General features: G+C 44.9%; 1 protein-coding gene across 1 annotated transcript; it reads left to right on the plus strand.

The window, feature by feature from the left end:
* The first annotated feature begins 3,730 nt into the window (after positions 1 to 3,730).
* Positions 3,731 to 12,243, plus strand: LOC309578003 (uncharacterized protein). Its single transcript, XM_082290325.1, has 11 exons — positions 3,731 to 4,057; positions 4,563 to 4,697; positions 5,483 to 5,607; positions 5,874 to 5,942; positions 6,123 to 6,236; positions 6,989 to 7,104; positions 7,398 to 7,453; positions 8,847 to 8,899; positions 9,624 to 9,751; positions 10,507 to 10,663; positions 11,750 to 12,243. The coding sequence occupies exons 1-11, from the start codon at positions 3,848 to 3,850 to the stop codon at positions 11,835 to 11,837; spliced, it is 1,251 nt and encodes a 416-aa protein (XP_082146451.1). The 5' UTR covers positions 3,731 to 3,847; the 3' UTR covers positions 11,838 to 12,243.
* Positions 12,244 to 13,048: the final 805 nt, after the last annotated feature.

Raw genomic sequence — 13,048 nt, forward strand, 5'->3', positions numbered from 1 at the left:
GGCATGGGGAGTTTCTGGGCTGCGGCGTGTGCAGCCTGTCACCCACCAACACCCCCAAATCCTTCTCCCAGGGCTGCTCTCGATCTGCTCGTCCCCAGCCTGGTTTGAACCTGGGGTGCCGTGACCCATGTGCAGCGCCAGCACTTTGTCTTATCATACCTCATGGGCTCACTCGGGATTCGAGAGTAAAACTGAACTTGTAGGCTGCCAAGTGATGCCTCATGGTGTTACTGCCTCCCTGGAGATCTGTATCCCTCTGGAGGCTTCCTTCCAGCAGCAGGACATCACCCTGCCCCTGCAAGAACTGAACACGGGCTTTACTTCAGTTTCTCCATGAAGAATTTTTGCTTTATGTCTACACATATTTCATTACAATCCTTCATTAGCTTGTATGTCATCCGTAGAAGTGTTCAAGGCCACTTTGGATGGGGTTTGGAGAAACCTGGAATAGTGGGAGGTGTCCCTGCCCATGGCAGGGGATAGAACTGGATGAGCTTTAAGGTCCCTTCCAACCCAAACCATTCTGGGATTCTGGGATTTCACTTCCAAGAGTCTCAGAAAGGTGATTTGGCACCTAATTCAAGAGCATGTTCAGCAGTTCACTAAATTTGGTCAACGTGTGCTTAAACATCAGTAGTTAAATTGTTTGATATGGAAATAATATTACATGACGCTCATTCGGGATTTCCCACTGTGTATTAGGAGAAATACAGACCCAGTAGCTTAAAAAGTAGAGGCAAAACAATAAACCTCGCAATGTGTGGGCTGAGGATATTTTAAAACACATAAAAAATGCTGAAGGATGACAAACAGAAACGATGACAACTCGGGCATACTTCTGCATCCTTTTTTTTCTTGTAGCATGACCACCATCTAGTGGGACACAGGCAGCCAGCGCACAAGGGTTGTGTGTGCTGATAAGTGCAATAAAATACAGCTGCTCACATGCCTGTTTGTCTCTTCTTCTGTGATGAAAACCTTGATTTTACATATAATAATCTATTTCCCCACAGCTGGGTTTCACACACTAAATCAGTCGATGCCAGTGTCTCTGCTATTCAAATAGAATTATGTAAATATCTATAGACACAAGACCATAAGAGCTGATCTTTTTCTAAAACTGCCTTCTCCCTCTGTGTTTTCCTTAATGTAGCTAATACGTCATTTATGCAGGAATGAAAACAAAACAAATATTATATTCTTAGATGTATTATATTTATTGTACTCTACTATATTAAATTATAGTGAGCTTAACCCTTGAGAAAACTACCATTCTTCTGCTTCTATTTCTGGATGGCTGAGATACCGGAATTACCCAGGAGTTACAAAAAAGTCAGGTGCTGTGCCATCTTTTTTTAGCAATATTGCAGATGCTTAAGACAGTATGCAGAAGGTTAAATTTATGCTAACCAGGAATTCTTAAAGTCAGCTTGCTTTTTCTTTGTGTATCAGTCATAGATTTCTCATTTCCTCCTGACCTTAAAAACAAATCAGTTGAGTATTTTCCTCCCCACACTTTTGCTAAACATGTGGAGCAGCTCTTAGGCTTGTTTTAATACACACAGCGTTGGTGTTGTCACGCAAAAAACATCCCCAGACATGTCAGGACTTTGGTTCTTCTGCAAGTCCCGCTGGTGTGGAACCCATTTCCACCACAAATAATATTGCCAAGATAAACTGTTTGCCAGAGATAACTTCAAGTCCTCAAACAAATTACCTAAGAAATGTGGAAACAGAAGGTTGCATGAAACAAATTGTTTCCATGCTTCCTGTCCTCACAGGAAGGAACGGAGCTTATCTCTGTTACAGATTCCACAGGGACACACACACACAATGCCTTCACCGTGGCTTGGGGAGACTCTGGGAGGTTTGGAATGCTTCACATATCAGAAGAACCGTATGAAATCTTCAAGCCCCATTTCTCCTCCCCTCAGAAATGCAAATATTGAAATTCAAATGGTTTGTGTAAGGACTCTGACAATTTGGCGAAGGGCAGCAAAGCTCTTGGGTTGCACTGGGAACAAAAAGAGTTTAGAAGAGTCTGTCATTTGTTGTAGCCCGTTCCATCTCAGGCAGACTCGAGCTGCTGAGAATATAATTATGTGCATGTTTGTAAAGTCCCAAAGGTTTGTCATTTGTGTGGCTCTTTCCCCATTGACTATTGCTTTGTGTCAATAACGTCTTTAAATTCTAGAAGAAAAGAAAAGCTGTTTTTCATAATCCATTCCCTTCACAGCATTTCTGTGGATGAAGCCACACTTGCCGTGCTGCAGGTGCAGGGTGATAACATTGTGACACATCTCTTTCTTTCAGACTGTTTTCAATCCCTCCACAGCACAATCTGAAGTATGAAAACAACCTTATTATCCCTCTGGCTCTCTGCCTACTCTAGGTGATTAACTTTAAGATGTGCCCCTTCAATATTGGCTGAAGCAATGGTGATTTACAGAAATTAATTTCTGAGCCTCATTGTCTGAGTCTCTGGTGCCTTCTGTCCTTCTCCTTTTAATTTGATGTGGCCCATGGACACCAATAAAGCAACACAGAACAGTTGTGCCAGTCTCAGAAAAGGGAAGCTGTGTAAAACCGAGGAACCTTTTTAAGAAGATAAAAGGAACATCATATATACTAGAAGCTTTTGAGGGAACAGTAGAAACATGATCACTGAGGCAGTGTGAGTGCACATCAGTATCAGGACAAACTAGATAAAGGGCAGAAAGGAGCAGCAGAAAACAAGTTACATTCAGAGAAGAAAATCAAAAGAACCATAAGCAATGATCCGTTAGATGCAAACCGGGGCAGAGGTGGTTATAAAACCAAACTGAGGCACAACTGAAACAAGGCATTAAAATGCACCATAAATGCTTTTGAAAGTTAACAGGGAGTCCGCTGAGAAGTTTGGAGAGCTAACAAGGAGTCAAAACACCCAGGAGACAAAGAAAGCACAGGTTCTGAGAGCTCCAGCTTTCTCCAAGGCAAGATGAGCTGCACTTCAACTTCTCCTGAGAGGCTGGGTTTGTTTCAGTGTAGGGAAATGAGACTAAATGCTTGCTAACTGCAAAAGGAATAAAAATATCTGTTGTGCAGCCAGCCAAACGCCTTCAAAAATATGGCATCTAGAAATGGTACCTATAAGAGATGCTGAAGAGATGCTGTGGGTGGGGTTGTTTGGCTCCTTGCGTGAAGTGAGCTGCTGCCTGTTGGCTGGAGCCGGCAGTGGGAGCAAGTAAAGGACCCACTTACGCCAAGAGCCCAATAAAACAGGATCATAAATCATAAAATCATAGAATAGTTTGATTTGGAAGGGTCCTTTTAAAGGTTATCTAGTCCAACGCCCCCCTGCCATGGGCATCTTCAACTAGACCAGGTTGCTCAAAGCTACATCCAAATGTTTCCAGAGATGGGGCATCCACCGCCTCTCTGGGCAGCCTGTGCCAGTGTTTTACCATGCTCCTTGTGAGACACTTATTTCATATATCTAATCTTAAACGGACTCTCCTTCAGCGATCTGCAGCAAAGAGTTCGGTGCCTCGGGGAAGAGAGCCTAATACGCACTTTTTCTGCACCGCATCACTGGACGGTTTCCTAGAAATTCGGCTGCGTCTTTCCCAGGAGAATTGCCTGAACTTCCCTTGGAGTGCGTAGTAAATAAAAGGCGCAAAAGCAGCTTCCCAGAGTTGGACAAGCCCCTCGCGGAAATGACTCGAGCCATCCCGGGACACGGCGGGGAGCGGCCGCGAGGCGGGGTTTGGAAGCGGCCGGAGCCAGCCCCGCACCGGGCTCCGCACCGCGCCCAGCTCCGCACCGCGCCCAGCATCGCTCCGCACCCCGCATCCCGCACCCCGCGATGCCGGCGCTGCCGGCGCTGCTGGCGCTGGTGGCCGTGGCGCTGCTGGCGCTGCTCGGGGCCGGACGAGCAGCCGCCCCCGGCTCCTGGGCGCCGCTGAAGCGCTGGGCCCTGGGCTGCCTCCTGCTCTGCCTCGGCGCCTGCAGGCAGCGGGCCGCCGGAGGCACCGCCGAGCCGCGGCGGCCGCGCCCGCTCCGCGCCGACCCCCACGTGAGTGGCCTGGGATCCCCGATCCTGAGACCGCCTTCCCCGGGACCCGCTTCTGCGATACCCTATTCCCATTCCCTGGCATCTCTGTCTCACTCATCCCTGGCACTTCCATCCTCAGCATCCCCACGTTCCCTCAGAACACCCTTTCCCCTTTGGACTCAATCTTCCCTGGACCTACACCACCTCCACCTCCACCCCACTGCATCCTCTGCATTCCAGCACCTTGCATCCCCCTGGCAATCCCTCAGGTACTCCCGTTCCCTGCGTCCTGGTGCCTGGCAGCCCTCACTGCCCAATTTTTATGAGCTCTCCTCTCTTTTGACTGATGTTTCACTGCTGCTTGCAAAGGTCTCTGGCTGTTCTCGGGATGCCTGCTATGAAATACAAAAAGTGAAAGTAAAATTTGATCCCTGAGAGGAAGCTTATGGAAAACAAAAGATTGCTGACCTACTCTTCTCCCTTTCCTGCCTCCAGCTAGAGCTGAAATCCATTTCCCTTTCCTCAGGCGCTCGATTCCTTGTACTTCACTGGCTTTGCAGAGACCAACAAGACCTTTGTGATCGCTCGCCTTGCCAGGCGTCCCGCAGGCCTCTGTGAGATGTGGCTCTTCCTGAGGCTGGACGGGATAGGGGAGTTCGAAGTAAGTGCTGGATGTGTGGTGATGTTCAGGAGCAGTTTTTAACTCCTGTCTTGAGCCTGTGATAGGATTCCAAGCCAAAATTAATGTTCTCTGCATCTCCACACCAGTAAGACACCAGTGCTGTGTCTAAAGGCAGTGGAAGGACTGGCCAGAGTACTGGGTATGTCCCTTTTTCAGTAGGATCTGACACTCGTTCCCCTTTCCCATAACGTGCACAAAACCACATATTTTCTAAAAAGTGGCTTATTAAATCCCCCAGGAAGAATTTGAGCATCCAGTATTTCCAATAAGGTGCAGCACATGGTTAATGAGTTCCATTTTCTGCTTATGGTTGGTTTTCCCCAATTTTTTCATTTTAATGCTATAAAACCATTTGGAATTGCCTCTTTGAAAGAGAAGGGAAAGCTTTTAGGGAGTTTTATGCACATCTGCTTCATTCTTGCTGAAAAGAAAGCTTAATCAGATATAATTAATCATATTTTTGCCTGTGGATTTTCTTTTTCTGTTAAGAGCTTGCTACATAGTAAAGAAGGAGAGAAGACCTGACATAAATCCCTTTGCACTCAACTCTCTTTATGTTCACAAATCTGTTTCACTAAGTAGCCATGACTGGAAAAAGCAGGAGAAATCCTATTTGCAGAATATAGGGGGGGGAGGGAGGGAAGATATAGGATTGATGTGCATTATTTTGGGTTTTTAGTAATATTTAGTATAACAAGATTACTTCGTAGCATCATCACAATTGAATAAAGCAAATATTTTCCTGAAATGTTTCCTCTTTTTAGCACCCACAGCATCCAAACATGATGGTGAGAGATGAATCCGAAGAGATCTGGAGTGGAGGAGGGCTCACTATGGAATACTTGGAGCCCCAAATGTGCTGGAAAATAAATTTTGATGGATTACTCAGGTATTGCAGCATTCCCTAGTATCATTTATCTATACTTAAAACCAAGGCTTTTTCAGCACTATCTGGAAACATATTTAACCAACTTGAACCAAAAGCTGTTTGGTAACTGACATACTTTGATTTTAAAGGAATGAAATCATATCTGGTAGGGTATAGTATTATAGATTCTTCTGCAGTGTCTCCTATTCCATCCGGTGCCAAACACATAAGAAACAATTGGTTGTTTGTTTAGGAGTGATATAAAATTATAGGGTTTTGCCTTGCAGGAAAGGACCCTACAGACAGCAGTGGACTGAAGAGGAAGGAGAACTCGTACCAGTTAAATTCTCTTTGCAGTAAGTGTTTAATCTTTGCTTTGGGATGTACAGTGAGCTCATGGCTCATTTAAAATGGTGAAAATCAGAATTTTCCAAAAATATACAAAGATTTCCACTGTCAAAGTAGCAAGGTACAACTTGGCCTAGCATGATCTGGATGCTAATAATATCTTTTTTTTTTTCCCTCTTTTTTCCTAGTTGGGAGAATTCCACAGAAGTTTTTAACTTTAATGTTGACAGTAACCCCAGCACATTTGCTCGTGCTTTAGCCCAGGAGCCATGGACTATCAAGCTCTTCCAGAAGGTCAAAAAGTGAGAGGCAAGATCAATGTCTTCTGGGATTAATAATAATTTTTTTCTACAGATCTCTTCAAGGTCTGTTGTGTGTTGTAGTTGGTGGAAGATTTTAGAAGGTGGGTTTAAATTTGAAGTGTTTTAATAAAGGACATGGCTCCTGTTTTCAATGCCACACCAGACCCGGGGGATCCTGCTCACGGGTGGGATCTTCATTCATGTGGTGAAGGATGGGGGTGAAACCTTCAGCATCAGGAATATTTTTTATTCTTTTTTCATTGGTTTAGCCAGCTTCCAAAATCAGTGGTCCAGGTATATCTAAGAAAAGAAATATAACCTTGTGAAAAACAAGCTGAAGTGGTGTTTGAATTACTATACAAGCTCTGGAGAGCTGAAAATATGAGCATCAAGAATATGTTGTCCAAATAGAAGCAGAAATTATGTATATCAATAATGTGTGGGTTTTGGTGATACCTGCTGAGTTCTGAGCAGCAGCTGTTTGGCAGCCCAGCATTTCTTCAAACAAAGGGTGATTTTATAGTCTGCCAGGGTGAGAATTTGCTGTTGTTTTATTCTCGGGTGTCTCATCATGTAGTAATAACTGGGAGATGTAGTAGTGATTGCTGATGTGTGAAATCTGGGCTAGCCATGGTCCAGATGCTCTGAAAGTTCCTTCATTTTGGGATATAAATCCATCAGATTGGCATCAAGGCTTCTTGAGGAGACCTGGAGATCTTGTCTGTGCTGATCCACTCTTTTCTTTCTTCCAGACAAAGGGAACGGCATTTCCGACACGAGCAGTGGGGCCAGTCTGTTGGAGAGATTGACATAGAAAATCATGGGAAAATGGAACTTTCCCTCAGAGGCGTTCGGAGCCACTCCTATGGTAACAGCACTGCAAAGAATTCCCTCCCTTGGGAATACCTGCACTGTAACTGGCACTGGCAGGGCAGTGAGACTGAGGATTATCTGCTAAAATAACCAGGACAATGCCCGGGCATGAAGTTAAGGCATTCCAGAGGAAATACCATCACTATTTTGGGGATGTACATTGCTTACCACGTTATCAATTACTGGGTATTTCTTTATCCAAAGTTAATGCCAACTCAGGTCCTGTTTGTTCACACTTCCCAGGAATGGTGAACTTCAGGTTGGGGGATTTTGTTCTTTCTTTTGCAGGTATCCGGAATTGGGCTGACATTTACCGCTATGTCATGATTTTGGCACACTTTGAAGTAGGTATTAACAGGGCAATGTGCTACTTAACCAGGAAATATTTCTGACCTTTTCAGGCATATTTAAGTACCCATAAATAAGGAGTTGGGGGCATCCATGGTGTACAATCAGAGGTGCTTATGGTGGCACCATTAGCCCAGATCAGTGTCAGGAGCAGCTCTCAAAAGCAGAGCTATGTGTATAAAAACTGAGATTTTGCTACACTGATTGAAGCAAAACTTGTTTTGATAACTGGAAACGGTTCATTTTGGCTTTTTAAAGAAAAATTCGGCAGGTAGCTTTACAGGAGAGTTTCTCAGCTGCTGCAAGTACCCAGCACTTCATGGAGTTGCTGCAGTGCTGATTCCCATTAATGGGAAGCCTGAGGTGTTTGAGGAATCCTAAACCTTCGTGACAGCAGTCAGCAAATATTTCTGCCTGTGCTGAGCAATAATTCTCTGCTTTGCTGTGTGCAGGAGAGGCAGGGCTGTGGCTGCTGGGAGCACACAGCCCAGGGACAGGCTGAGGGCTGGCCCTGCCAGCTGCCAGCCAAATCCAGCAGATGCTCCTGAAAAGGCATTTCCTTTGCCAAGCCAGGCGTGAAGCAAAACTCTCTATTAAAGGCAGCATTACAAGGGTTTAGCCTGAATTCTGAATAAAAGTTCTTTTCCCAGATATATGGGGCCAGCACAAAAGCACAGCTTGGAAAATCCCACTTCTGTGCAAATCCTGATTTATCACATGCCTGTGTACCTTTTAAAAAGACTGAGCTTTGGCACCACAATGTATAACCAGGTAGCAACCTCTCCCTGTTCTTCAGTTATTCAGGACTCACAGTGACTGTGGCTGTTCTGCTCCTAATTAAAAGCCAGCTGACTTGTTAAGAAGTTTATTGCAGACTGAAGTTTGGAGTCCTCTTACCCTGAGTGTCTGTACATTTATAGCATCACAGAGGAGGCTTCAATTTGCCTCAGAGCAGCCCAAGTGGAGCATGAAGGGTTCCAGACTCAAGGATGGAAGAGAAATTAGTAAAACCAGGAGATTCCAGTTCCTTCTTAATATTTTCCCTATCTGCTGCTCCCAGACATAAACTAATACAGGTTAGAAGAGAAGTCTGGTCAAACTACATCAGTTTTGTACTCCTTTGCAGGCTTTGTTTCCCTCCTATGTCCTCTTGCTGTGGACTTCCTGTTGTCCCCAGTGTCCTTAATTTGTCCTGAACGTGTTTGGTTTATATTCCTGGATTTGTTTGCAGCCAGATTTTCATGGAAGATGTAGTGAGAGGCTTTTAAAGTATGAAGCCATAGCACATTGCATAAGCTGAGTTATATCCAGTGTTTTCTTGGTCCAGCTGGTGAAGGACCCTCCGAAATGAGTCTGCATGACTTTGGCTGCTTTGTCTTTCTCTTGCAGGATGGGACTGCAGCACATTTAACAGTTATTAATATGCCAGCTACCACAACTCAGTAAGTGAGCAAAGAACTTTATGTTGCTAAAAAACCACTCATCTTTAAGGTGACAAAAGCTGCACTACAGGACACCTGTGTGCACATTCTTGCTTTGAACCTGCACAGCCCAATTTCCATCCATGCCCTCATGCTCCCTGCTCCCAGTTTTTCATTTGCAGTTAGTCACCAGGATGGCTTTTACCTTCCCTTGTTTCCTTCCCATTCAATCACTGAGGGCTGGTGCAGCTGCCTGTGTGACTGTCTGGATGATTTAGAGGTACAAATTGGGCACTTCCAGCTGTTTGAGAAGGTGTGCCTGACTGTAGTCTGCATTCCACAGCCTTGTTGACTGGTGTGCTTTGCATCCAGAGTATGAAAGACCCATATCCGTGGCCCCAAGGTTGCTCCAAGCCCTGTCCAACCTGGCCTTGGACACTTCCAGAGAAGGGGCAGCCACAGCTTCTCTGGGCACCCTGTGCCAGGGCTTCACCATCCTCACAGGGAGGAATTCCTTCCCAGTATCCCATCCATCCCTGCCCTCTGGCAGTGGGAAGCCATTTCCCTTATCCATGCCCTTTTCCAAAGTCCCTCCAGCTTTCCTGGAACTCCTTTAAGCTTTGGAAAGGGCTTTAAGGTCTCCCCAGAGCCTTCTCTTCCCCGGGTTGAACAATTCCAATTCTCTTGGCTGGTGTTTTTGAGTTTTGGTTGAAATTTAAATCTGCTCCATTCCTCTCCCCTTCAGCCTCAGTGTAGGTTATGTGTTTTTTCCTGATGGGAGGAAGGCTGGCATTGAGTGGTCCAACGCCTCCCTGGCTGAGATGGCTGAGGATGGGATTATCCAGGATGAGTATGGAGTCAGTTTTACTGCCGGTAAGTTCAACACAGTCCAGCTACATCTGCCTTCATTGCAGGGATGCAGTTCCTTCAGTGGAGGAAAGACTATTCAGTGAGATTCCATGTGATCTTGGGGAATGCATCACCTCACATTCTCACCTGAGAAATCAACTTAGAACCCTAAAATCCTGGTTTGGGTTGGAAGGGACTTGAAGATCCTCTGGTTCCAACACCCCTGCCATGGGCACTTCCCTGCTTAAATTAAATCATAGGTGTGGTGTGTCCTGGGTGAAATGTGTCCACTGCAGGAGCAGGGCTGCAGGTTCCAGAGGGAGAGTTCCAGGTTCTGTTTGTGGTGGCTGTTGCTCATATTAATCCACATAAAATATATATTCTGGATATGGCATGAGGGAAAACCGGGACTGGATTATTCATGGAATATGGCATGGGAGAAAACCCGGACTGGATTTTTCCCAGAATACGGAATGGGGGAAAACCCGGACTGGATTTTTCCCTGAATACAGCATGGAGGAAAACCCGAACTGGATTTTTCCCAGAGCATGGAATGGGGGGGAAACCCAGACTTTTTCTGGGGGTTTCAAAACACCTGTTATGAGGTGGATTCAGCTGGAAATATGGTTGATCAGTTTACTTGATTTACAAAGCAGACAGAACTATTATTCTCCAGAAATGCATAAAAACCCCCATATGCAAAAAATAATAGTGCGAATTTTGAGATGAAATACTACTGAAGGTCAGTGACATTGTTTCCCTTTTCACTCTTCTCCAAGGTGGCAAGAGCTTTGATGTTTCTGCAGCTCTGGATAAGCAGACCTGTCCTGTGGTGTACAATGGCCTGACAGGGAATGGAGTTTTCCACGAGTGCATTGCAGATTTCCAACTGAATGGGTTAACACCGGGCTGGGGCCTGGTTGAATTTTATTACAGGTAAAATAATGACAGGCAGGAAGAGGTAAAGAACTCCCATCCTCCTATATTGACTTATATGGTTATGTCTCCATAGATATTTGAAGCAATATGCACAGATTTTTTTTACGTGATGTAAAAAATGTTGTTCATTTAGTGCTTAATGTGTTTATGAAGTTGACAAACACTCTATATATTATTTGAAAAGGAATGATTGCACAAGCACTTCATGGGTGCAGCCAATTTGTTTGTTATCTAGCTTTCTGTGGGTTTTATATAGGTTTCCATATAAGTTTATCAGTTGCAGGATGGTCCATTCTCGATGCTCTCTCATTTAGAAAATCTGTCCCATTATAGAAATAAAGAGTCCTCTGCCCCAAACAGAGGCTGTTTACATGGTGAAACTTGCTCACTCAAGGATTTATGTGGACAAGATTTATTTGAACAGATAAATGTTCAGAAAATCCCCACAGGAATGGCTCCGTTAGGGGCAAAATTATATTCACAAAGAATGTGCTTCCCTTCTCAGTGAATTGCTGTTCCTCCAGCCACATGATTATCACACTCTTTCATTGGAGTCTTTTCCATATGGAGTCTTTGCTTTCATGAAAGAAAAAGGCAAATATTGTTGTTTACATTTAGTTTGCTTTTTAAAATAAACACTAATCCTTGGCTGTCAGAGGAAATGCCATAAATGACTTTCAGGAGATGCAGAGCTCAGCTCCTTCTGAAAACCAGACACATTTAAAGAACATTAAGCAGGCCAAAAGTGCAAAATACCTGCTGGGTGAACTTGAACCTGCTGCTGCTGCCAGGTAACTGCTCCCTCCCCTCTCTGGCTGTCCGAACCTGCCTGGTGGAGGAAATGACCCAGCAGGGAAAGCCTCAGATAAAACCCAAACAGGACACGCTCTGCAAGTCCAGACAGTCCCATCCAGCTCTGGAGCCACCCCAGGGAGTCTTCATTTGGCAGTGCTGACACAATTCCTGTTGGCTCTATCCCATATCTGCTTCCAGATCAACCCCATGGTAGAAATGAAAGGGTGGGGGTGTTGTTCTTCCTCCTTGCCACGAGACGCCAACTTAGCATTGCCTCTCTTCCCACAGGGATGAGGCCGCCCAGCCGGTTCCAAATCTGCAGCTTGGTTCCAAAACAGAAGGACCTGACCCGGCCACCAAAGGCTCTCCTCCATGATCACTTTCAAGCTTGTCCCAGAAATGTTAGCAAGCAGCAGCTTTCAAAAAAAGTATAATTCCCTGCAAAAAAAACGCACTGGTTTGAGTGTGGAACTCACCACAGGATGCTGGGGAGGTCGAGGGTATTAAAGGATTTGGAGAGAAATGAGATACATTTTTGTTAGTGCAGCTTTCAGTGGTTGCTAACCAGGGTGGTCTGGAGGCAATTTGAAGGAAGTCTGATTGCAGGAGGAGTGCACTGCGAGGGATCACTCCATGCTCTGTGCTTTGGTGTTTTCCCTAAATTGCCAGCTGCTCCCCACCGTGACGACCAGGACCTCAGGCTCTGTGGATCTCTGACCCAATTTAGCAGCTCCTCTGTTCTCTCAGATTTGTTTTTGAAATAAAAACTGTGTATTTCTGAACCCTCTGGTTGTTATAGTCATTAAAACGTGGGAAAAACCTGTTACAGGAAACTGCATGGATTTGATAGTTATGTCTATGACTGTGTAAAACATGAAGTGGAAGGAGCAGGAGAAATCACATCTAGATGAGGTGTCCTCTAGGAATAGCATTAATGGCCAGTGAAATAAGTGGTACGAACATGATTTTCCCTTGTCTGAACTTAAGCCAGGGTCTGGTAATCCAGTTTAGAAAGGGATCTGAATTCCTCATCATTCCCTCGTGGGTGCCTTATTAACTACAGCATCCACGACAGTCACTGGCCCAAGGTAGCCCACAATGTATTCCCTACTTAGATGGCTATTAAATACTGAAAATTGAACACACTTAAGATATATATTAAATATAATGAAGTGGAAGGTCTGGAGAGGAGAAATTAAGGAAAGATGCCTTATAGTTAATAGTGCCAACATTCTATTTCAGAAAATAAGGAAATCTGAGTGCACATCTTTGTGTTTTTATAATCCCTGCTTAGGCTGACACTGGAGGAGACTTTAATAGAATTTAATGGAGAGTTTTTCCTTTCTGAGGCAGTCCTTACACCTATTGCTACAAGAGCTTTATATGCTTAATGGATGCATGAATATATAATGGTTCCACCTGTATATATGACACGCATATCCCAGTTTGGGATGTATCTCTGAACAAGGCTGGGATGCTGCAAGCAGCAGCCTGGTGTGCTGTAACAGGCTGATCTTATCTCCTGCAGCTGTGAGAGATTCCCATTCCCAAATTTCTAACCTCATCCCTGTTCTGCACTTGTGCTCT

The sequence above is a fragment of the Coloeus monedula genome, assembly GCF_965178545.1.
Source record: "Coloeus monedula genome assembly, chromosome: 13".
In the NCBI taxonomy this organism is placed as follows: Eukaryota; Metazoa; Chordata; class Aves; order Passeriformes; family Corvidae; genus Coloeus; species Coloeus monedula.

Bases quoted from the DNA above. Each gene is read 5' to 3' on its own strand.
- LOC309578003 (XM_082290325.1), top strand. From the start codon at position 3,848: ATGCCGGCGCTGCCGGCGCTGCTGGCGCTGGTGGCCGTGGCGCTGCTG. The intron at 7,454-8,846 runs GTAGGTATTAAC...TTTCTCTTGCAG, and splicing joins TGATTTTGGCACACTTTGAA to GATGGGACTGCAGCACATTT. The intron at 10,664-11,749 runs GTAAAATAATGA...CTCTTCCCACAG, and splicing joins CTGGTTGAATTTTATTACAG to GGATGAGGCCGCCCAGCCGG.